This window comes from Leiobunum rupestre, chromosome 6, assembly GCF_980474605.1.
Source record: "Leiobunum rupestre chromosome 6, qqLeiRupe1.1.hap1, whole genome shotgun sequence".
Classification (NCBI taxonomy): domain Eukaryota; kingdom Metazoa; phylum Arthropoda; class Arachnida; order Opiliones; family Sclerosomatidae; genus Leiobunum; species Leiobunum rupestre.
In genome coordinates, this window is record NC_143389.1 from 25,727,209 (window position 1) to 25,751,480 (window position 24,272).

The 24,272-nt window shown below is 35.6% G+C and overlaps 1 protein-coding gene across 8 annotated transcripts; it reads left to right on the forward strand.

The window, feature by feature from the left end:
• The first annotated feature begins 9,057 nt into the window (after positions 1 to 9,057).
• LOC149940502 (uncharacterized) lies at positions 9,058 to 23,871 on the forward strand. 8 transcript variants are annotated; one of them, XM_090179995.1, is made up of 12 exons: positions 9,078 to 9,188; positions 12,567 to 12,711; positions 15,456 to 15,649; positions 15,743 to 15,833; positions 15,947 to 16,042; positions 16,701 to 16,802; positions 19,848 to 19,934; positions 19,989 to 20,059; positions 21,765 to 21,939; positions 22,466 to 22,541; positions 22,600 to 22,759; positions 23,714 to 23,871. In XM_090179995.1, exons 5-12 carry the CDS (start codon positions 15,955 to 15,957, stop codon positions 23,774 to 23,776), a joined length of 822 nt encoding a protein of 273 aa, XP_090036121.1. In that variant the 5' UTR covers positions 9,078 to 9,188; positions 12,567 to 12,711; positions 15,456 to 15,649; positions 15,743 to 15,833; positions 15,947 to 15,954; the 3' UTR covers positions 23,777 to 23,871. The 8 variants fall into 8 exon arrangements, with proteins under 8 accessions (XP_090036118.1, XP_090036119.1, XP_090036116.1 ...); XM_090179992.1 differs by lacking the exon at positions 15,743 to 15,833 and having other exon boundaries at positions 9,058 to 9,188; positions 15,456 to 15,616; positions 15,865 to 16,042; positions 22,615 to 22,759; XM_090179993.1 differs by lacking the exon at positions 15,743 to 15,833 and having other exon boundaries at positions 9,058 to 9,188; positions 15,456 to 15,616; positions 15,865 to 16,042; positions 22,618 to 22,759.
• The last annotated feature ends 401 nt before the right edge of the window (positions 23,872 to 24,272 follow it).

The following is a 24,272-nucleotide window of genomic DNA, read 5'->3' on the forward strand; positions in this document are numbered from 1 at the left end:
AAGTCATGGCCCAAGCGACGCCTTTGGTTCAACGTTCTTATACATATATAGGTTCTTGGTCATAGCAAAGATAATTTAAACTCGTACCCTAGATTCGAATACTGAGAGCTTTCCCATTGATGGTTTTGTTACGAAGTGTTTACCCTTTCCCGGCACGTGACCTCAGAAAAATCGGGCTCCATCGGTTGCGGTAAGGCGCAAACCATGGAGCGAGTTTTTTCTGAGTTCCAGCGGGAAGTGTGTAAACGCTATCGGCAACGCGCGAGAGAGTGATTTAGAATCTAGGGTACGAGTTTAAATTATCCCTTATATAACTACGTACCCTTGATTCGAAATTACAGCGTTTCTCGATAGCGCGTTTTCTCATTAGGCTTTTACTGAGTTCGCGCCGGAAGTCAGAAAAATCGGGCTCCATAGCAGGGTGAGAAATAAGGCATTTCAATAGATAACCCAAGATTATATTACTCACCTTTAGTTTTCTTTCGTTTAGAAACATTTTTAGAGCTACAGACATGATCCATTATTGTTTTAAAACAATATAACGCAAACATATCTGGTATCTTGAAAACCGCAAGTCAAAAACCACGGCGCAATTCTCACTAAAACTTTATGTTTTAACTAGATGTCGGTAGCCCTGCCAGCTCCATGGAGGCAGTTTTGTCTGACTTCCGCCGGGAACTCAGTAAGAGCAAAGATAAAACTCGTACCCTAGATTCGAATACTAAGAACTTTCCTATTGACGTTTTTGTTACGAAGCGTTTACCCTTTTCCGGCACGTGACCTCAGAAAAATCGGGCTCCATCGGTTGCGGTCATAGAAATTTCATAGGTAACTAGAATGCTGTCGTGTAACTGGCAAATGGGCCAAACGCCGTGGCAGACGATAGCCAGATCTCAGCCAGATCTCAGCCAATCAGAGCTCAAAGAGTGGTTCTGCCAAGAATTTAATGTCACCAGAGAGAATGACGTCACCTATCTCCCGCTATAGTCTCATTGGCTGAAGGTTCAAGGCGAACTGGCGTCAAGCTTGGCCGTAGGCGGCAGCATTCTAGTTACCTTTGAGATTTCTATGGTTGCGGTAAGGCGCAAACCAAGGAGCAAATTTTTTTTGAGTTCCAGCGGGAAGTGGGTAAACGCTATGGGCAACGCGCGAGAGAGTGATTTCGAATCTAGGGTACGAGTTTAAATTATCTTTGGTAATAGCTCGCGTTTACGTGCAAGGAGATTGATTTCGAATCTAGGGTACGTAGTTATATTATCTTTGATTGGGAACAGGGCTGGACATAACAATATTTTTTTAATAGTCAGCCTGACTGGGTACTGTGAGCCTCCTATCTAAATTTATTTTAGTAGTCACTGACATTGAGGATGATAAATGGAATACTTTATAAATGCAAAACCGCAATTCCATATAAAATATTAAAAGAGATATACTATGCCCTTTTTCATACTAAATTAAGTTATGGGTACTATATTTGGGGAATCACAAGTCAATATAATATAAACAGAATAAGTGTCCTCCAAAAACGAGCCATCTGCAATATAAATAACGCCCCTTACCTGTTGCCCACAAAGGAATTGTTTTGGAAAGAGGCAATTTTAAATGTTTATCAACTAGATACGATTAATTGTTAAATGTTATATTTTTTTGTACAAAGATTACCACGGTAACCGCAAAATAGCACAAACAACAAGTTGGCAAGCCAAAATATACCTCTCCTCGGAAGAATTGTCCCTAGTGGGATTAATTTCTCGAGACGTCCCTTAAAGATATCTTCGCAATTCAGAGTTATTTACTAAAAACGTAATCCCGGTTCAATCCCGCCCGGTATAAAATTTTAATTTTAATTAAAATAATTGAGACGAAACAACCGAGTTTAATTTATTCAGAATAATATAAATTAAGTAGTTACAACAGCGAGTTAGACGTACTAAAACAATGCACAATTGAATTTAACCCTATTTACAGAACAAGTTTATCAGTTAAATATAATACGAAGCAAATTTTAAGGAAAGAAATATCTACAGAGGGTATTTGTATTTTTATCGCTTACAAAATACTTGCCGCATCTTTAACGCGTATGTTATTTCAACACTCGCCCTTGATGAAGATACCGTACAATTGCTATATTCGACATCTGGTAGTGGACGACTCGTAGACTTCCTGTTGACGTTGTGACACATACCGCATGAAAAAGACCAATTCCGCCCAATTTCCAATATCTCGCACACCCAGGAAATCAATGACTGCATTAGGAATCGTAGATGTCCAAATATCCACACCAATAAAAAATGAATTAAGAAGAAGCGAAAAACTTAATTAAACAAAGCATAGAAAGTCCCTTGACTAAACGACAGCTCGTATATCAATAAATGACCGTAGACGGAATAGTTAGGGCACTTTATAAATAAAACAAACGAACCCAATTGATGAACATCTTAATCAGTCGAGAAAACGTTTAAAAAAAATTACGAAGTAATGATGACCCAGTTAAAAACCCAGACCACTATGTAAACAACTCGATATTTTCTTCATAAATGAACTATTACCCTTGAAAACTAATACGCTAAATACACAATATATAAAAAAGACTGAAAAACGAAATAAATTACAAAAAAACTGACTGCGCTAAAACAAGATTTGACCTTTAAATTTTCATACGTAAAATATTTAGACTTTAACAAGTTCAAAAAAATTAAAAAACAAAGTTCAATAAACAATATATACAGGTATTGTATTCATTTGTTTAGTAAAAAAACCCGCCACATCATAATGGTTCCTTTACTTTCATATTTTCCCAAAGGAAGTCAATGGCTCGGCGGTTAACTATCTCCGCTTTATCCGGGGCAAACAAACCCACGTGCTTTTAAATAAATAATGGTATCGAAAAAATAACAGACGAATTCCAAAAATCACGGTATAAAAGTTCCAAAAAATAACAGATGGCGCTACAAACTCGTATCCGGTGCCCCTGGATAGAAGAAAAACAAAAAATAACACCTAGCTAACGAGGACTTTGCCTTAGGAAGCTAGCCCGTGGAACATCCTTTAGTGTTTAATCCATGTGCCAACCCTTCGAGAAACTGCGAACGCAAGGATTAACCTTTGTACGGATAATGCGAACGCGTTCGCAGGACAGACACACAGACACACACAGACAGACAGACAGACAGACACGGTGATTGTATAACCCCTCCTAGGGGACTTTGTCCCCTCGGAGAGGTAAAAATTTACCTCCATCTATTATAGTGGGGTAAGACTGCTAAACTTCTTAACAGACAAAATAGATATAACTAAAAAGTACCATATTTTTAAACGGGACCTCAAGGCTATACTAGTTAAAGAAGATACCTAATATTATACAAACAATAAACCCGTATCACATAAGCCACAAGTTTCGGTGTACTTATTCTTATATGGTTTCTTGGATTTTGTGTTTAACTCATTTCTCTTGCAAATGTTTTAATTTTTGTAATTTTTAACTGTTATATTATTACATTTTATTTTATGATAATTTTTCTTGTTTATTTACTATGTTTTTTTTTATATTTATTCCGCTCGAATTGTTAATTTATTTAAAACTGTTATCAAAGTTGTTGTTAATAATTTAGAATTTGTAAAAAAATTATATATAACAAGCAAAAAGGGCTCAGAAGTCAACCAAAAGACTTAGCCCTACAACCTTTGTAAAAACCAAGGTAAATATAAAATAAACTTGAACTTGAGCTTGAACTTGAAAATGGGGGTAAAAAACAAATAGGACAGCCAACAAACATTTTGCTTTACCCGTCAGAATTAAAATGGTAATTTATTATCCCTCGAGTTACATGACTTTGGCCGATCACAATTTTTTTTAAATAAAATGGAATTGATGAATGATGGATATATGATAGGCCATATTCGCTATTATTTATGAATATTTAGGTAAATTTTTCATTAGTCAAATTGACTAGTGAGCCCTCAGATTTCGATAAAATTTAGTAGTCAGAGCATTTATTTTAGTAGTCAAATGCCGTAACTAGGGCTTTATGTCCAGCCCTTGTTGGGAATAGTACCGCTAGTTTCTAGAATTACAGTTTCAATCTGCCTTCCGCCAGGGGGTAGAAACGTATGCGAAATGCGTTGTCTCATGCGATTCCCTAGTGGGAGAGGTGGGGGTGGAAGCTTAGTCTGAAAAGTTTCAGCGGGTTCGCCTGCTTCGGCATCTGGACCTCATTCGGGCCTCGGGCTAAAAAGGGATCACGCTTATTGTCAAAAGAAACAACCCAAATCTAAAAAGCCGAATGGTTGGTATTCCTCGTTGGTATTACAATTTTAATTATCATCGATATAGTCATAAATTTTTTTTAAATATAATTTCAGGGGTAGACTTTAAAAAACGCTTCAAAATTAATATCTTTTCCCAATGAAGAGATTGTATCTCCTGATTTACCTTTGTAAAAATAAATTTTAAATGCTTAATTTCAAATGTTTTTCTATATTTTTATCCTTTTTAAACAGCTTTGCTTAGAAAACAAGTTGGCAAGCTTGCCAAAATATACCTCTCCTCGGAAGAATTGTCCCTAGTGGGATTAATTTCTCGAGATGATCCTTAAAGATATATCTCCGCAATTCAGAGTTATTTACTAAAAACGTAATCCCGGTTCCATCCCGCCCGGTATAAAATTTTAATTATAATTAAAATAAATGAGACGAAACAACCGATTTTAATTTATTCAAAATATTATAAATTAAGTAGTTACAACAGTGAGTTAGACGTACTAAAACAATGCACAATTGAATTTAAAACTATTTACGGTACAAGTTTATCAGTTAAATATAATACGAAGCCAATTTTAATGAAAGAAATATCTACAGATGGTATTTGTATTTTTCTCGCTTACGAAATACTTGCCGCATCTTTAACGCTCATTTTATTTCAACACTCGTAGACTTCTAGTTGACGTTGTGACACATACCGCATGAAAAAGACCAATGCCGTCCAATTTCCAATATCACATAATGACTCGCACACCCAGGAAATCATTGACTGCGTTAGAAATCGTAGATATCCAAATATCCACACCAAATATATTTACAAGAAGCAAAAACCTTACCATCAACAAAGCACAGGGAGCCACTTGACTAACCGCCAGCTCTTAAAGCAATAAACGTTGAATTATCGCCTTTGCATTAACACAACTATATATAGGTCGTTAATAATACCCGTAAATAAATAACAAAAAACTAACAAAGTGGACCACCCACAGGGTCTACCCTTTAACCCTCTTATCTCGGCTGACTGCGCTAAAACAAGATTTGACCTTTAAAATTACATACGTAAAAAATTTAGACTTTAAAAACCATTAATATACTCTTCCTGAGTTTATAATTTTCAAATAAGCGTAACATCTATCGGTGGATCTGTGGTAGAACATTCGCCTGTCGTGCAGAAGGGCTCGGGTTCAAAACCTGGGCGGCGGCGCTTTCGTTTTTAATCAAGAGAGAATACGCTACATTAGAATTACTTCGAACCCTCGGGCCTCGTCCTCAAGTCCCGATTTTTTTTGTTTAGACTACCAGCAGCCAGCACCGACCGCGGACGCGAGATTTAAAACTGAACCGAACTGAATTTTTCAGACTTTTTACCCCCACGCTATTACATTGCCCCCCCCCGCAACTAGGGAATCACATGGTTAGACTGGAGCCCGTAGGAATCTCGCCGCATTTCCGATCTAGGGTACGTAGTCTAGATTATCTTTGCTTCCGCGAAACAAATATTTCAAAATTGGGAACTTCAGTTCAATTCATTTCCCCCCAAAGGGTCCCTTTTAAATCAGGAGGGCTCACATTTGCTTGCGCAAACGGGGCAAGGTGCGGCAAGGGATAAGCTCACCCCGTGGGTCGTTTGTTTGGTTTTCTGAGAGACCACCAGCCGTCTAAGAGATGTTTGGTGGCCTCCGTCCTTGGTGTAGTTGGTTTGATCGAAGTCAGTCCAAGTCACTGGAGAGCTTCCGAAGCTGAGGGAGGTTCTCCAGAGGGAGCACACTCCATCTGACGAATGGATTCGCGTTTCAAGGTTAAGGCTGGACACTCTTCTAGGATGTGAGCCACTATTTCGGATGGAGTGGCGCAGAGTTTAGAGTTCGGAGCGTTGTCTAGCAGTTCGGACTCCCTGCTTGCAGTCGGCAGGGCACCAGTTCGAACCTGGAACCGAAGGCAGCTTCCCCGGCTCTTGTCCTACATTTGTTCTTTGGCTGGTTTTGGTTTCGACGAGTAGTCGTGAAGACTAGATTTTTTAGAAACTAGGGATTTTAAGCGTTCTTCGTTAGCGGCAGCCACGTGCCTCCACACCTTTGGCGCCCCGATTTGGCGGTCGGACACTGTCCAAGGTTCACGCGAACACCGAACTTCTTGTAAGGGTGGTTTGGCCCTTAAGTGGTTGGAGTTGGGGTCTGGCTCTTGTAACCCATAAGGGCGGTGGCGCACTGGGAGATGTTAGCTCTGATCAAATGGTCCTATCTCCACCTCCGACTTCCGTCAGGTATGGGCTGGAAACTGGGCTTCAGCTTAGGCTAACGGAGAGGGTCCCGGCAAACTGGCTGCCTCAGAGGAATGGGTAGCCTGCTGTGGGGCGGCGGGTCTCCATATGAGTGGTCCTGTTTCCCGGCCTTTTGAAGCAACACCGGGTGTCTGGTGCCAGCTGTGCCGGGTAACTTGGGTTGCTGTGTGCCTGTCGTTCCGCTTTAGGAGCTCTTTCTGAAGGGTATGGCTCTAGTTGCTATAGCATCCTCTCTTATTCGCACTGCTGTGTGCGAAATGAGGGGTTGGTCGTCCCATTGTTGCACCTTCTGCTGGGTTGAGCGGCTTGCGTCGAAGGTGAGCCCGTCAGCTGTAGGGTTCTTTTTCTGCCTTGGTTGTTCTGTCACCTGTCCGGGCTGTGGACGCTGGGCATTTGTGATGAGGACCTCCGGTGGTGTGCACTCGGTTTGCGGTACACCGGGCTTCAAATCTGATACATATGTAGAGGCGGTTTGTACGGCGACTCCATTGGGTACGGTGTGCGGGACGGTTGATGTAGTCATACACCGCTCGAATCTGCCTTTCAGGACTAGCCTGTAGACGCGTTACCAGGAAGTTTATTTTCACCCGAGCCTCTCTCGCTTCGAACGTGGATCATCCGATTTCTCCTTCGATGGCTGCATTAGCGGTGATGGCGTTTCCTCCGAGGGCTACTTAACCAACTTCCCTCTGCCGTCGTTCAAGGGCAGCCCAAGTTGTACCTGCTAGACAGAGTCTCCGTGGCAAATGTCAGAGCTGGCACCGCAACGGATTTCCATAGGGCACGTAATACTTCGTACCGGTCATAAGAACCTCTGCCCGTTGAAGAGATTGTGCCTTTGAGTCGGTTTGCTTTTGTGATACGTGCCATATTGGTTGCTCCGAGATAGTCTTCCTGAGCCCCCAAGTAGAAGCTTGTGGCGAGAGGGTCTGCTGGTGTTCTAGTAGTTGACGTGAAATTCGTTATTACAGACTTTGTCAGGCACAAAAGCATGGCCTTTTCGATGGCGAATTGACCAGCTATGTCGAGGAGCGTTTGGAGATCAGCAGCAGTGTCCGCGATCAAGTCAATGTTGTCGGCAAAGAACGACCCGGGGATAGTCAACTCTGCACTATCAGACAGGTTCCAACGCAAGTGGAATCCGGCCCCTGGTGCAAGTAAGCGTTCGTTGAGCGCCTCGAGTACTAGCGCAAATAAAAGGGAGGATAGCGGACATCCTTGTTTTACTCCTGGCTTCACGGGGATCGGTTTCGTGGTAACATCCTCCCATTGTAAGCAGGCCGTGGCCCCGCTGTATATTGCTGGTATATGTTCGATAACATCTTCTGGAATATTAAAGGGAATATAACCTCAGGTATTTGGTGTGGAACACCAAAGTTTGCAGCTCTGGCCGCTCTTGCCTTTGGCTTTAAAAAGGTTTGGCGCCACTGTACAGGGAAATTTGAAAAATTGAAGGGTTCTTCCATAAAGATTGCTTTGCGGGTTATATTCCCTTTAACACGGTGTATGGCTTCCCACAACACCGGATATTGTTTGGTCGTAGGAGGCTTTAAGGTCGAGAAAAGCAACGTTAAGTTACCACCGTTCCATTCGCGTGATCTCTATGATATTCGTAAGCAGGAAGATATTGTCTGCCAGGGATCGGAGCTATTTCAATGGTCATATTTTGACCAGTGTCGCATGGGTATGTCTATGGAGCTTTAGGCTGGGAGGAGCGTTGCCGGTCTGAATCGGTATTACAACGACCAAAGAGGGAGCATAAATCTTAGTCCTGTAGGCTATTACAGCGCTGTTCAAGATTTTTATTCCTTGGTATGGTTTCCGACTTTACGAGTGATTATTTAATTTGTGTAATTACTGCTTCATCTTATATTAAATTTCATTATTATTAGGAAGGAAAGGTAAAATTTAATGTGTGTTTCATTATCATATTTATATTTACCTGTAATTTATTTATTCACAGGAGCGCTTATTTAAAACTACTGACATACCAACTTACCAAGGCTTACTGATGAATCTGCATTACTTATATGAAGCCTTGGTATGTCAGGAGTTTCAATAAACCGATAGTGTATAGATCTTTTAATACTCTATTCTAACAATTTACGTTTCTGAAATATTATCTTAATTAAAATTTTCGTGATATCTTAATTGATCCAGTTTGAACAATAGCGTAGTCTGATAAGTATCGGCACTGGGTTCGTATGGAACCTAGATAAGTCACGGATTTTATTAGTCAACAAACTTTACATCGCAAAGAATATTGGCCAAAAATTGTTTCTTCTCTTGCGCACCTTTTCCCGAGGGGAAGAGAGTGAGTGATGATCTCAGTATGCTGTTATCAAATATAATTTGTGATATTTAAAAAAAGTTAAAAAAAAAAATTAACTGGAGTATTACCAATACGGTCAGAGATATTGTCAGAAATTGGTCAGGGGTAACCTAGACTAGTCATTTTAAATCCAAAAAATTTGGATGAAGGAAAACGGCGGGGAAAGCGACCGAAATCATGATTGATAGTTTCTATTGCTGAAGGTAAAATGGGGGGTGGATGGGAGAGGGTGAAGGAAAAAGCTGTTAGTAGCGTCTGCTACGACGCTTCTGTACGATCTGCCGACGAATTAACCTCGTGTTCGTATAACCTCGTGTATGTATACTTTTATTTGGGATTGTTATTAATAGAATCATCTTTTACTTATAAATTATAACAACTGACAGAAGTTTACTTTTAATATTTTTTAATTTTATATTGATTCCATTTACGATTAATATTGTATTTAAAGTTCGCAATGTCAGACGACTGAAACGAGTGACTAACCAAGGCTTATATATTTAAAACCCTATTTTTCGGCATATTATCCACCTTGAATTGATTGACTTCATTCAAGATATAACTTTCAGAATTAAAGTAGTCATATTTTTAACCTATTATGTAAAAATAACTAATACAAAGCCATTTTGGGCCTTTAAACCACCAAGTCTCGCACACTAGCATTTTTCAACTAGTATGGTTAAAATAGCGCATTGAAATTAGTATCGTGTTTGTATTTGAAGCAACGAGTTGGGAATTTTGGCTGTAGCGGGCTACTCCAGTTATTTTTACAGGATTCTTTAAAACTGCTGCTCAGTGTAAAGTCTCTTCACTATAGAGAGACGCAACTCCTTCAAAAACCTGGGGTACGATTTTATTTGCTGAAAATGACAACAGTTTCTGGATGTTTGGAAGCGCGGTTGGTAGAGCAATGGGTAGCAGAGTGTTTAGCTCTTTCGCCTCGCAGCAAGCGGAGCCGCATTCGATTCCAGCTTGTGGCACTGGGTGGGAACGCGGACCAACTCCTGCGTTGAGGTTGAAAGTTTTCTTCCCACTGGTTTAAGGGGTTTTCCCCCGAGCTCTTACATTTACCCTTCCTTAAAAACTTGTTGAATTTAAAGGTAATAGTAAGTGTAAGAGCTGTTGCGTCTTGTTGAAGGGCTTGCCACCACCCTCCTACGCATCGTAACGCATCTACCTGAATTAATGGCTTTAAAAGTCGCTTGATGACTTAGGCCTTGGGTATTAGCCTAGCTGATTATTATTTCCAAATGTAAAACCAAAATTTCCTTATTTGAACTAAATTCCGAAATTATTAATGCTTTAGGACGCTTTTTAATTGTTTCGAGAATAATAGTGTGTAGCTAAACTCTGATTTCACTGCTTCAAAACTCTGTTCACAGTTTTTTACTTATTCGATTGTATATCTGGTACACTAATGGAGCAGCGAAGGTAAATAAAGTAGTTTGCTTTCAGTTAAGACTTAATTTTTGTTTTTTGAGTTGCGCTATCATAAATTAAATCAATAAAAAAATTGAAACCTTGGTAGTAAATTCACTAGTGACATCCCGTGCCTGCGAATTGCCATCGCGGTTGCCTGCTTCGTCATTGAATGACAACAAAATTATAACTAAATAGGAATAGGAAGTTGTCTCTATAGCAAAGCGACGTACACTGTCTGTGGGTTATATGCTAGTGTGTGTTATATTCATGAGCGGGTTATATATGTGAAAATTCAACTAAAATATGGTTTTAGTATTTTAAATACTTTAAAAAATTTATTATTTTAATGAGTTGCGAATTTTTGTTGTTGCAAATTGTATCTTGTGTGGGTTATTTTATTTTTTTTACCGGATTCTAAAAAACTGGGTTATATGCATGTGCATGTTAGGTGTAAGCTTCTAAAGAAATAAGGCACGACTTAAATGACCCCCATTATATAACAATTGAATATGGTGAGTTGAAGAAAAATATTTAAAAAACCTCTGACTAATGTAATTAAATTTTAATATCTCAGGGTTGGCTCTAGCTATGATCAATAGCGACATAAGACCCAAAAGTGTGTCAGAATGGTAGATTTCTACATAGAGCTTGTCGCGAAATGAGAAGAGAAAGTAGGAGAGGGTTTAGATATATGAAAAAAATTTGTTTGCAGCTTATAGGTAGGTTGCACTAGGAGGGGTTGCTGTTCCTAGCTCCTCGATTTTTGTATCGCCATTTTGCTAAGTTGCTCGTGCTACATAATTTTTCATTTAAATGGAAGGTAGGTCTTGAAATTTTTACATTTTGTTGACCAATTATAGAACATCGAAAAAATTTCGTATTTCAAAAGATAAGTTGGTTTTCTGGCATATCAGTTGAGTCCAGAAATAATTCCATCGGAGTGTGATGACGAAGGGTTATGCCTTATCGCTGTGGTTTTTGGAAGGCATATGGCCGCCAATTTAACGATCCAGTTGCGAAGACGTCAAATAAGTTGCAGTAATTACTAATTCTAGACACTACGTAAAGTGCAACCTACCTCTACTGCTGTGCAACTTCTCTCAAGTTTTTTTGCTAGCCTATAATTGAATTTTATGGGTGATATTTTAAATTTGTAGGATAAGTTTGAAAATAATAATGATTTAAAAGTTTGGATATTTTATTAAAAATATTTCACTTGTTTTTAACTAATAATAATCAATTAATAGTTTTCATTAGGTATTATTTTGTTTTTGCCTATTTGGTTTATGAAAAGAGATCTTAATAAACCGTAGTACTACTTGGGGTAGCCGCGGCTTTTAATCCGCTGTGAGTTTTATTTTATCAATTTTTGGTGGTTGCGGCTAACACCTCAAGCTGCCTATTTATCAGAAATTTTGGTAGTTCTTTTGATTTACACGTTAATAGCACGTGTGATTACGTACACGCAGGTTTGTGCACCCATTACATATTTAAAGTCTAACCAAACCAATTTTGTGTACTCTGTGAACAGTTCTTACAAAAAGAATGAATGAATGAACAGATTTAGGTATTTCTAAGATCATTGAGAGATGACTTTGACATAGACTTGTATACTTTATAGTATAGTACTTTATTAGTGTATGCTAATCTATTGTGATTAGCCCTAAAGCAAAAGTGCTTAAAATTAATCAAGTTGCATTCCCTAGTTGAAGGAGGAGTGACTTTCATTTTTTGAGAATTATAAAGTAAAGAGCCAATCGATCGGGCATCACCACAACCAGATGTAAATGTCCATTACTGGGGTCCATCATCTGCGGCTAAGCGCTATGACGGGATAGGCATTCCAAGTGTATTTTTATACATATTTTTGTTTCCCACAATAATTGCTCCAGGGGGCCATGGGTTAGGTTGGTTGTCATATAATAATCAGCTACGCTAATACCCAAGGCACCACCCTAGGCCCAAGTCATCTAGCTACTTATAATGACTTAAAACAGGTGGCTGGGTTACAAGCCCTTCATGCTACGCTAGCCAGCAGCTCCCTACACTTACTATTACCATTTACCTTATAATGCTCGTCTGAGATAGTCAACAATCATGAGATTTCTAAAGACTGATAGAATAAAGCTCAGAAGTGTAAAAATTAAATTGGTTTAAACATTATTTATTGAATGTAATAATTTATCTTTGAATGAATAATATTATATTTCTGAGTAAATAAATTTTAGGAAATGTTACAAAAGTTCTTGATCAATTTTCTTTACCTTTAAGAAAGGTAAATAAGCACTGCAGTGATTTGTCCTTGGCCATTATGAGTCATAAACCAAAAAAAAGAGAAGATAAGCACCCTCCCAGTGAGCACAAAAGGGCCAAACGAAGAAGATTACAAACTAGGTACAGGCTCATTGAACAATATGTAAGTTTCATGAAATCTATATTTTGTAGAAAGTTAGAATAGCATGTAAACATTTTTTTAAATACATTTCAGAAACTTATTTTGAAATGATAGGCATTCTAGAAAAAATAAATCAGCAGTTGTGGGTCGTTTTGGAATGGGTCCATTAGCACAGTTTGTAAACTGCCCAAACCAGAGACTTAGTTATGCTTTGTGGCCTTCGCCATATAAATAAACATGACCTTAATGTAAACAGGCAGTTTATTGGTTCATTTATTAATCGAAAGAAATTATGCAGCTAAGGAGTGATATTTTTCTTCCAGAATTATAATTTAAATAATATTATAAAGTGAAGATATGCACTCTCTTTAATGTATAGCTAATTGACTACATTCTCGACTAAAAGTTTTTAAATGAAATTTGAAACAAAGGGCGCGTCCGATTTCTATACCGATTTACATTTCGTCCCCGTTATCCAAAAATACTTGGAAGAAGCTTAAAATATAGGAAAGGTGTACTTAATTTTGAGTAACTGATTAAATTAAGAAGCTATTAAACAGCATCCGCTATTTATCTGGTCACAACCGGTCAATTTCGTTGCAGCCAGGGTACCTGACCGACTTATCTTACATGCTGAAAATGTCAAACTTAATTGTTTCAAATATTCCAGGTCATAGGCAATAATAGTCATCCTTCTGCATGTTAATGGTCTACTTCCGCATTCAATAAAAAAACTATTTAAAAAAAATGGCTAGTGCTTGAGACATTCCGGCGATATGCGCACTAATATTGGGATTGGTGCAGCAGCTGGGCTTTAGCTTTGGGGTCTGCCATATTGCTAAGAAGTAACACTGTGTTTCAGTTGTCTGTTACACATTATGCTTCTAATATTTTGATTGTATTCGGATTTTTATCTTCTCGGTCAAAAGGGGGTAATTTTAAATGAGACGCCCTAGTGAGAAAATTTACCTACCAAAGTAATCGCTTACGAAAAACGTGCTTGGGAAAGTATAAACTCAATTTTGATAAACGAGCTTTTAAGAAACCAAACCCTCTTAGAAAAGCGATAAAAATTTACGTTTATGACAAAAGCTCTCATTAAAACTGACTCTGATAAAATACGTTAATGGGCACATACCAGCGTCTTTTATCGCTTTGCTTGGAACGCCTGGGGCCATTATCTCCCCCCCCCCCCCATTACTGCGAACATGTAAATACAAATCCCATAAATGTATTTAAATTACCATTTTTATTATTTGTATAGTAATTAAAATACTGCTGGTAAATACTACCCAACACTGTAAATCAGTTATATGATTTTTTCCAGCATTTCAATTTTAGGAAGTTTTATAAATCATCACTAATTGAATAGTAATATATTAATTAAAACCATAGCAGATTAAAAGTTAATGGCTCTTATAATAACATACTTCATCAATTAGCTTCCAAAATTGATCATCATCACCTTTCAGGAGGCCAACAGAAACATAATAATAATTCAGTCAAAGTTGCAAGAGAAGATTTTACAGATGGTGTATAGGGTACCCTCTTAGTAAATGCTAAAGCTTCAGCCCCACTGAGCTAAATAGGCTCGTAGCAAATAACTTATACTTGAATTGAAAATAATTTCCATAAACCAATGGTATATATTTAGTTAAGTTCACTGTCTTTAATATTGCTATAACATTTATTTACATTCCAAAGAAAGACCTCCAAAGATATTCAGATAATATCAGTCTATCAAATATTTAACCTTTGATTATGTAAGTTTGATTTTGCAGTCTTGAAGAACTTAAACCCTCTTACATTTTTTATCCTGTAAAATTCCTATAAATAGGGAAATACAGTCCTGCAATTCTATATTATGAATTTTGCCTTATAATTCCTACATAAATTTTTGGTACTATTGACTGTTAGGGAACCCTGTCAAAGGTGAAAGAACTATGTTAATCCCTAGTTTCAACATTGTATTTTTCTCAAATGACACACCACTTTATATTTCCAGGCTAGTATTTTAAGAAACCAGGTCACAGTTGCTACCTTTGGGAAAATTGAAAAATTTTCATGTAATAACTACCCTTACCAAAAAATAAGTTGGACTTAAGTTTGTATATAGTTGGTATACACATTTTAGTTGATATTAAGCTATCAGCATATTTCAATAAACTAGTTAAGTTGGTTTTTAGTTAAATTTAGTTACAAAAACCAATTTTAAGTAGTTCCTAGACAACTTATTTTTTTTAAGGGTAGGCCTGTCCTTTTTAGAAAATAGGTTTATACATAATAACAGACCTCTACTGATAGTACAGTCGCTATTTAGCTAGGTAACTACTCATTTATATCACGCTAGTACCACTTCATCATACATAGCTTTTTTCACTAGCTAAAGGTCAGTTTTGCACTTGCTAAACACCAGGTATATTTGATGCATAGATAAGTAGTTCGTTTGACATATAGCTATCAAAATGAATAAAATAGGTTGAACCAAGTTAAAACTTCTCAAAAACATTTTTATTTAATGGAAAACATGTTGAATCCACTAAAATACCAGTTTTGTTTTGGTAAGGGTTATATGTAGAGTAATATTATTAAAATTTGCCATGTAGCACCTTGTCAAGAACTTCAGAGTAAATTCTGAGAGAAATGAAACGCTTAAGTTTAAAAAAATGCTGGAAGGTCTCTAGCCCTTAAGCGTGGAGAGTAACCATCATGTACTCTGCTGCAAGAGGTGAACATTTCTGCAATAATAATTTTCTTATAACTAGTGAAAAAACAGCCGTACAGAGAAAGTGAGCACGCAACTGGAGAGCTTAGGCTGCAGTCACTTAGATACGAATACAAAAAGAAAGGTGTTACTGTTCATCCCAGAACGTTGTGACCAGTTTACCTCTCTGGCCTGCTCAGGAGAAAGCTGGACTTTATAATGGTTGGTCCTATATAAAACCTCACACATATACCAGTAAGAATATTATTCTTATTAGTTCAAGTATTGAGAAGAAAACTTAAATAATTCCAGTTCTTAAATCAGCTGATAAAATTATTTATAATTCAGTTTAGATCCTAGAGGTGTTTTGTGCCATTAATTGATGAGTTACGTTTAAGACATAGTATACAGTTGGAGTAAAAATTAAACTTATTTTTATGTAAGCTTACTTTAAACTTAAACTGTTACAGATTGATGATTTGTATGATAATGAAAATATTTCTTCATTGTTTTTAACAATTAAAAATGGTAAAATCCATTATCACAAAGCAGGCGTTGACATGAAAAATTTTAAAAAGATTAAAGACCTCTTCGAAGAGAGTATAGAAATTTCAATAAAATCATTAAAAAGAAAGAGCAGTGTCGTTGGTAAGTTATTATTACTAATTATTAATGTGTAACCTATAAATACATAGGCAGGTGAAATTTTTCACACTTGAGTGAAAAACGTAGCATTTTATCCAATATCTAAAGCACATAAATTAACATAAACCATTAACTAAATATTAAATAGAATGACAAACTTTGCTTCTCCACTACTTTTAAATCTTAAAAATATTTTTCCTATCTTGTCAATAACTATTTATTTACTTAAATGTGTTGTTTTAAAATCCAAAATATATTTTAAAAACAATGTATACAAATTCTGCCCAAAATTTAATGTTGATTTTTCTCCTTATGACATAAGGAGAAACAAGTGCTGCCAGACCAAAATGCTGCTGTTTCATGTACAATTTTTCAAACAATCTTAAACTATTTAAAACTAACAATTAACTTTTCAATTAGATGATTTTTATAATACTTTGCATGTGAAATTGTAATTGGTACATTGTTAATGGTTTTGTCAGGGAAAGGTCCGCCCTGTTTATTTTGTTTTTGTAATTTAATGCATATTGCACAATCAAGTTTTATTTCAATATTTTCACTCAAACCATTAAAATTTGTTACCTATAGTAAGCTTACTTCAAGTTTGTAATTTTTTTTTGAAATTTCAAATAAATACCTGTATTTTTACTTATTATTTCAGACAGCCAAGCATTAATGCCTGAAAAAGTATTTCCGCATCCAGATGAGGCTTTTGTGTCGGATATAAGAGAAATTGTGACTTCTTCAGTGAAACCATACAAGAGTAAGATAAAATCAATATTAATATCACCTCTTTTTTTATAGTTAAGCCTAGTGAAAAGCTTCGTTATATAATCAAATATCAGTAACCATCAGAAAAAGACCACAAATAGACTCCAAAAACCATGTCTTGATAAAGAGTGAGTGATAGAAACACTTAATAATCATAGTTACAATTACTACCGCTATATGGATAAAATTTTCAAGTGAGCCACGTATCCCCTGAAGTAAAAATAGATTTTACTAAATTGCTCACTGAATAAAAATATTATAATCTCCTATTGAAACATACTCAAATAGAATTTTAGCAGGGTTTAAGTTTTAAGTTTAATTTTTATTAATTAATGAGTGGCGAGGAGGGCAAAGTCGACTAGCGATTGATATAATAAATATAAATAAATACAATAATAATGTTAAGAACACTCCAAAAAATTCATTTTACTTAAGACAGTGTTATTTAAAAAAAATATTTATACATTTTTTAAGACATTTGATTTGATTAAATGGAAAGTTAAAACCCTCTCTATGACTAAATAAATTAATTGTCACCCTCACTATACAGTGATGTTACCAATTTTTAAAACTACTGTATTCTCCCTTTGAAAGTTTCAATCAATTCAATCCACAATGCATAAACTTTTTGAATTTCATTTTTGAAATAATTTGTATATTTGAAATGTCAATTGGAAGCATTACAGCGAACATAATTGAGCCAAATGCCTTTGTGATCTACTGTTAATATCTTAAAAGCATTTTTACCTAATTGACATTTTTTGAGAATAGTCCCTAACAGTGGCAAAAACTGACAAAACAAAGTAGCTAAGAGCAAATTTTGGCATTAAAATATAAGCCAAAATAAGTAAGTTTTCTTCTCATATCAATGATATCATTGTTCTATAATGAACCTCAGGTTTAATCATAGAAATCTCATAGGTAACTAGAATGCTGCCGCCTACGGCCGAGCTTGACGCCAGTTCGCCTTGAACCTTCAGCCAATGAGAGGCCGTAGAGTGGTTCCGCCAAGGAGGATAATAGCTGAAAACTATTCGTGAGTTCTGAACCGTTCAACCAGTCCCCATGCACACTATTCGGCAAAAAAATTCTAGAACTACCCAAATGCAAACTATTCGCAGACAAGAACCTCTTGTTGAACCGTTCGGAACCGTTCTTAATGGTACCTGCTCAAGAGCAAGTACTGGCCGGAACTCAAGGTTGAAATCTCTAAAATTCGTCTGCACATCGGGCTGCGTACGTCAAATTGTACGAATCACAACTATTCGTACAAAAGCTCTGAACTATCCTGAACTTTTGTGTGACGTCACAGCTCAGTCCTAGGCCGTTCTCTTAACGGTTCAGAACTCACGAATAGTTTTCATCTAACAATCCTCCTTGGATCCGCTACTATAGCGGGAGATAGGTGACGTCATTCTCTCTGGTGACATTAAATTCTTGGCAGAACCACTCTTTGAGCTCTGATTGGCTGAGATCTGGCTATCGTCTGTCACGGCGTTTGGCCCATTTGCCAGTTACACGGCAGCATTCTAGTTACCTATGAGATTTCTATGGGTTTAATTTAAAAGAATAGTAAAATTACACGTTTCAAATGATAATAAGTTAAAAAGTGTTGAATGGTGACTTCGGTCTTGAAAAAGTTAAAAATAGTAACTAAAAAAATACAGCAGCTGATTTGAATTTTGGCAGAACAAAAAAACTTGAAAATTAGGCATAAATTCTTTTATTCTCTTACATTTTTCTGACCCAAAATCTGGTAAAATGGCCCAAATGTAACATTTTTGTTCTGAAATATTTTCTGATAAGAAATATTTATTTTGGTCGTGTCAGAGCTAACGATTATTTTAATATTTTTTGTCACCAGATATTTACCACTTCAGAATAGTAACAGTTACTTATAATTTGAATTCAAAATTGTTATCTTCATTCTCATTGACAAATACAAGGCTTCAGAAGTCATTTAGTATTTTGTAAAATGTAATAAGGAACCTGATGTGACTGTAAGGAATCTTTTTAATTCAGGTCTGTCCATTGCCTTAACAAGAAATTTCTGGTAATTTTTTTTACCTGATCATGGGATTTAGTTGCATTTTTCTCTAATGTCAGAACTCTGGTATTTCGCATGTAGCGATAAGTTTGCACGATACTGCTTGCTGCACGTCAAACCTTTTTGTATTGACTGTTTTATATATTAACTATAATACTCGCAATTACACTTCAATTTTTCCAATTCTATTTCAACATCCGTACATCAATTTTGTATTTAACATTGTCGATATTTCTACACTTATGGGAATCACTTAAGTGTGGCGAGAGAGCTGGTGCTATTTTTTTATCTCTTATCACAGTCCTTTCCATGCTGAGATTGAGCTTTCCATATTAATAAATCAGTTATTTTATTCATACTGATGCCAATTTTTTACAGATGACTCAGACTATTGCTTAATCTTCGACAGATGTAGAGATTTTAGCTACTGTATGTATAGCTAAAATCTCACCTTATAAGGTGAGATTACTTGTTCTGCAGTCAATTCCATCAAATTGCGCAAGAGAACTTTTTGAATGAAACTAGTTGAAAATCTCTTTACCCACAAATCTATAAATGTACTATTAAAAATAGTAATTTTTACTAAATTTTTGTCAGGCTATTTGACTACTCTAACGTAACTTCCAATTTCAGCTTTTAAAATTTTCTATTGAAAGGCCACAAATTAATTTATGAATCCTATTTTGTGATTTAATGAAGAGGAAATTTTGTAAAAAAAAATTACATATTTCTTCATAAGTTTTAAACTTGTAGATGCCATTATAAGTAATTGAAAAATATAAATTGTTTTTCTAAGAAAGTTTTAATAATTTTTGGGGAAATTTTCACGAAAACTTTTAGGACATTTTGATTTATTTAATGCAAAACCCTACAAATGTAAAGTTCTAAAATATGTCACTAGATAGCAATAGCATTCCTGCTAAAACACTAATTCCATTGTCAAAGCTAGACAACCTTTTTAACCAAATGGACTATTTCTGTTTTATTAAGGAAATGGAAAATTTTATGATCCCGAAAACATTCCGGAATTTTGGCCATCAAATGAGCCATACCATTCAATGAATAACTCAAATACTGGTAATTTGTAACATGAAAAGCCATTTTATATTATATTAACAATCCATTTTTTAGATGGTCACAGATTCAAGGAAAGCAATTTTCGGTCTATTTATTCAAGTTGGTTGAACCATAACAACAAGAAAGTGACTATTTTTTTAATTTTACTTAACATTCATGGATAAATGTACACCAATGCTAGGTCTCTGGCAATGAGGTAGAATAAATAGAGATCCAAACCAATCTGGGATTCATGGGACACGTTTTATTCGAGTAGGATAATTAGGCTTAAGTTTCAACTCTATCGAATAGTGTTGGCACCATCTGTTTCTATAAGCAGACACTTTTGCAAAATATAGTAAGTTTTAGTTTTCCAATAACACGATAGATGGCGCCAACACGATTTGATTAAGTTCATTTTGTAGGCCTAACTCTTCAACTTAACAAACACTGTCCCGCAAAACGGTAGGTCGTGGAAGGCGGATTTGGATCTCTATTTATTCTACCTCATTGGTCTCTGGCTCAGCTCATGAGAATTAGGAAATGTACTTTGGGCTTAGGCTCAATCTCACTAATTTTTATAGTTAACCCTTGGTCTCAGTCTCACAAATTTTAGCACTCAGTTTTTTGAGGGCATGTCCTGGGCTAATTATTTGTTATAATCTACTCGAGATCTGAGATCAGTCTCACATTTTTTTCATAATAAAGCTAAAGCACACTTTTAATGTTATTAAACATAAGTACTCATCTCAGTCTCACAACTGTTTTTCCAAATCGTGGACTCATCTTAGTCTCAGATGCCACAGTCTTACTTTAACATGCATTATCGTATAATTGGTGTTAACAATCATCACTGCAAAATTTGCATGTGTAGCCCGAGTCAATTACTGGGCATTCTACTGAAATTTCGAAGTTATTGCAAGGTTTTCTGAGTGACTGAGCAATTACTGGGTTCACAAGATAAAAGTAAACAAATAAATCTGTTTGACTATTTTAAATTTATAGTCTCTCTTCTCGCCGTTGGTTTTTTACTCGAGTGCCAGCTGGTCAAACTAAAAAATGGACTCCTATCGGGCTCAAAATTGGCTTATTTCGAGCTTGCATAAATTTTTGACTCTCAGCTCTGGTACTGCTCATAAAATGGTAATGGGCTCAGCCCAAGCTCATGACTATTTATATGTATGACAATGGACTCATCTCGGGTTCACAACAGTATTTTATAATTTCAATGATCTCATCTCGGGCTCGGTATTTTTATGAGTAATTATACGGGTTCGGGCTCAAATGAAAAGACCAGAATAGTTAGGTCTCCGCTCGGACTCTTTAAATCTTTAAAATAAGCATGGTATCGGACTGAAATGTAGCTCGGGCTCACGAGCCTGTATAGGTATGCATTCATGTAACTCGTAGTAATTACATGCAAAAAAATTTCACTACAATCTTATGAAGTTCTGATTTCAGATCATTTTGTCTTCTGTTTGCCTTAGTCACTAGACCCAAAAGATTCCACTTATTTAAATCAAAATGTTATGAGGGAAATGTTATATGGTTGAATATTTATATTTCAATATGTTCATGATAGTAATATATCAACATTAATTTGGAGGAGGTTAAATTGGATTTGTTAGAAATCTATTGGCTCTTCAGTAATATTTATTATAAACCAATATGAGGTTTTTCAATATGCTAGAGCTATATTTGGGTAAGCAGTATTGGTATTATTAGCACCTTTAAAATACTCTTTTATTTAATTACTTAATACACTTAAATGTCTTGAAAAATAGTTTTTATTTATTTTGAAATTGTTTTTAATTTCTAGTAACGTATAAATAAAAAATTAATTTCATTCAGGTTAATAGAGACACTGGACCAAAATCTGAAATGGAAAATGATGTTGCTCCAGCAAACCATTCTGAGGTTGATTCTGTTGCACCTTTGCCAAATAGTGCATTAAATAAATCTGCAACTAATCAATCTCAAAAATTTAAAAGGAGTGCTAGCAATTCTGAACGAAGTTCTTGTTCCAGTAAGTGAATTGTTTTAATTTGACTAAGGATGACTATTTTTAGGGTCAATTCCATTACACCTCAAAGCCCATTATCCCAATTGTTTTGGTAGCTATAAGCTAGTCCACCTTGTAAAGTTAAAAAAAAAATTATTAGCCAGTAGCATCCCTCTCCTTTATTGAAAAGGGAAAAGTGTCCTTAATTAATGCTTATGAACTAAAAAAAATATTTACAATATCTCTAAAATTGATGTTTTGTTTTGTTTTTGAGTTTGATATTGAAACTCCACCATTGAATTTTTCCATATTGTATTAGTGCATATCAAGTGTTTTTGATTTAAATTTAGATAGCTTAAGCTTCCAAAGAACATGAAATATATTATTACAACCATTGAGGTCCTAATTTATTCTAGCATTAATTGATATGGAAAAAATGTAACAAACTATAAAGCTCTAAAATGTTTTTCCTGTCACTATAGACCACAAATATAACTCATCTGAAGTAGTAATACTTGAGCCAATGTTTATATATCTTATTTTATACTAGGCACTGGTACCCGAGCATCAAGTTCCGCATCGTGTGTTCCTGCTGATAGTCCATTTTCTCTTTCCCCACAATGCCGGTTGGTTTTTGATGATATTGATAAGTAACTTTACATTTCATGTTTTAATCTTAATTAGGAGTTTTGTTGCTAGCAGTCAGTCCTCACACTCAGATGGTGGGAACTACATACATGGTGAGGAACTGGCATCGAAACCTACAAGTTTAATGCTTCCAACATTAGATACAGAGAGTGAAAGTTTATGCAGCTATCTTCTTATGAATAGTGACCAGAAAGATGTTAGTAATATTATTTTTTAATTAAAACATGGTTTTCAAAGTTGTCATAGAGCAGAAATACAACAAATTAATTGTAAAAACTATAAAGAAAGAGGTAATAAGATACTCTAGTGATTAATAAGAGAAGAGCAAAATTTTGTGTAACTAGTCTTTTAAGTTAAAATTTTAGAAGGGTTGTTACAATCAGTAATGTAAGAAAAGTAATATTTTCAAATAGTTTGCACGGGGTTTGAATTATTTTGTAATATTTGGCTCTGGACTTTACAGAGTACTTCTCATTTAAAGGGATAATGAAAAGGGTAAATAACCTATATGTTATCAATTCCTTAACCAAAAATATACTTACATTACCAAAAAAATTAAACTATTTTTAATTAAATTAAAACATGGAGAAAAACGGGTCTTGGTGATTTCGATATATCCAAACTGTATTCTGCACTTGTCTCGATAATAAAATCGCGTTTTACTTACTTATTGGCTCTTGAGACTGGAAGTAAAATGCGATTTCATGGGCTGCCATTGCCGAATCGGAAAAAGCGCAGAATACAGTCAAAATGCATTGAAAACACAGAGGCCCGTTTTTCTCAGAAGTTTTTTTAATTGTGTAAGTATATTTTTGGACTTATTTTTGGTTTAGGAATTGATAAAAGATAGGTTATTTAAGCTTTTCATTATCCCTTAACACAAACTTGTGTACAAGAAGCCATTCTTTGAGCAATTTTAAACCCCTTGCCAACCACATAATGTAATCTATTTTTCTTTCTTTTTTTTTGATGTTGGTCACCCATTTGGGCCCCTTGTAATCTTAAAAAATACTCTCAAAATACTCCCAAAAGGGCTTAAATTTTTTATATTGTCTCAAGTATATTGATGCATGTTAAAACTAAAGTTTGGATAGGGTTATTTTATATTTTCTTAATCAGTATAACCAGGATATTTTTTTTTATCATACAGGAGTTGGTATGTGGCATGAAGAAACCCACGATTCTTTTTTTGAGGAAGGATTCTGATTTATGAACATTTAAAACTTAATTCTATGAATAATTATTTCTTAACCAGACTAGTCAAAACAAATGTATTATTTTAATAAAAAGTTTTTATTTAATTTTGAATACATGTGTGACTAATTGATTGTTGATAAGTTAACTAGTTTTGTTAGAAGTAGTGTTATTCATTTTGTATTGTTCTAATAATCCGTGGCTGGATTACTTAGTTTGTTCAAATATCTTTTTACAGTTTCAAATAAAAAATAGTGAACAACGACTAGTAACCACCCATCACTAAGGCGACGGGAGAGGTAGGCGCCCATCAATAGGAGAGTGTGAAGATGGACAGACACAGACCGAATGACACAGTTTTCTTAATCGGATTTTTGTTATGTCAAATGACAAAATTAAGGAAAAAAATATTTTGAGTTTTGGGTACAGGAATCTTTTACAAGAGCTATAAGTAATTGTATAACTTGGCCCCCTTACTACTTCATGCAGTGTTTCCACTTGGCGCAGTCTATTTT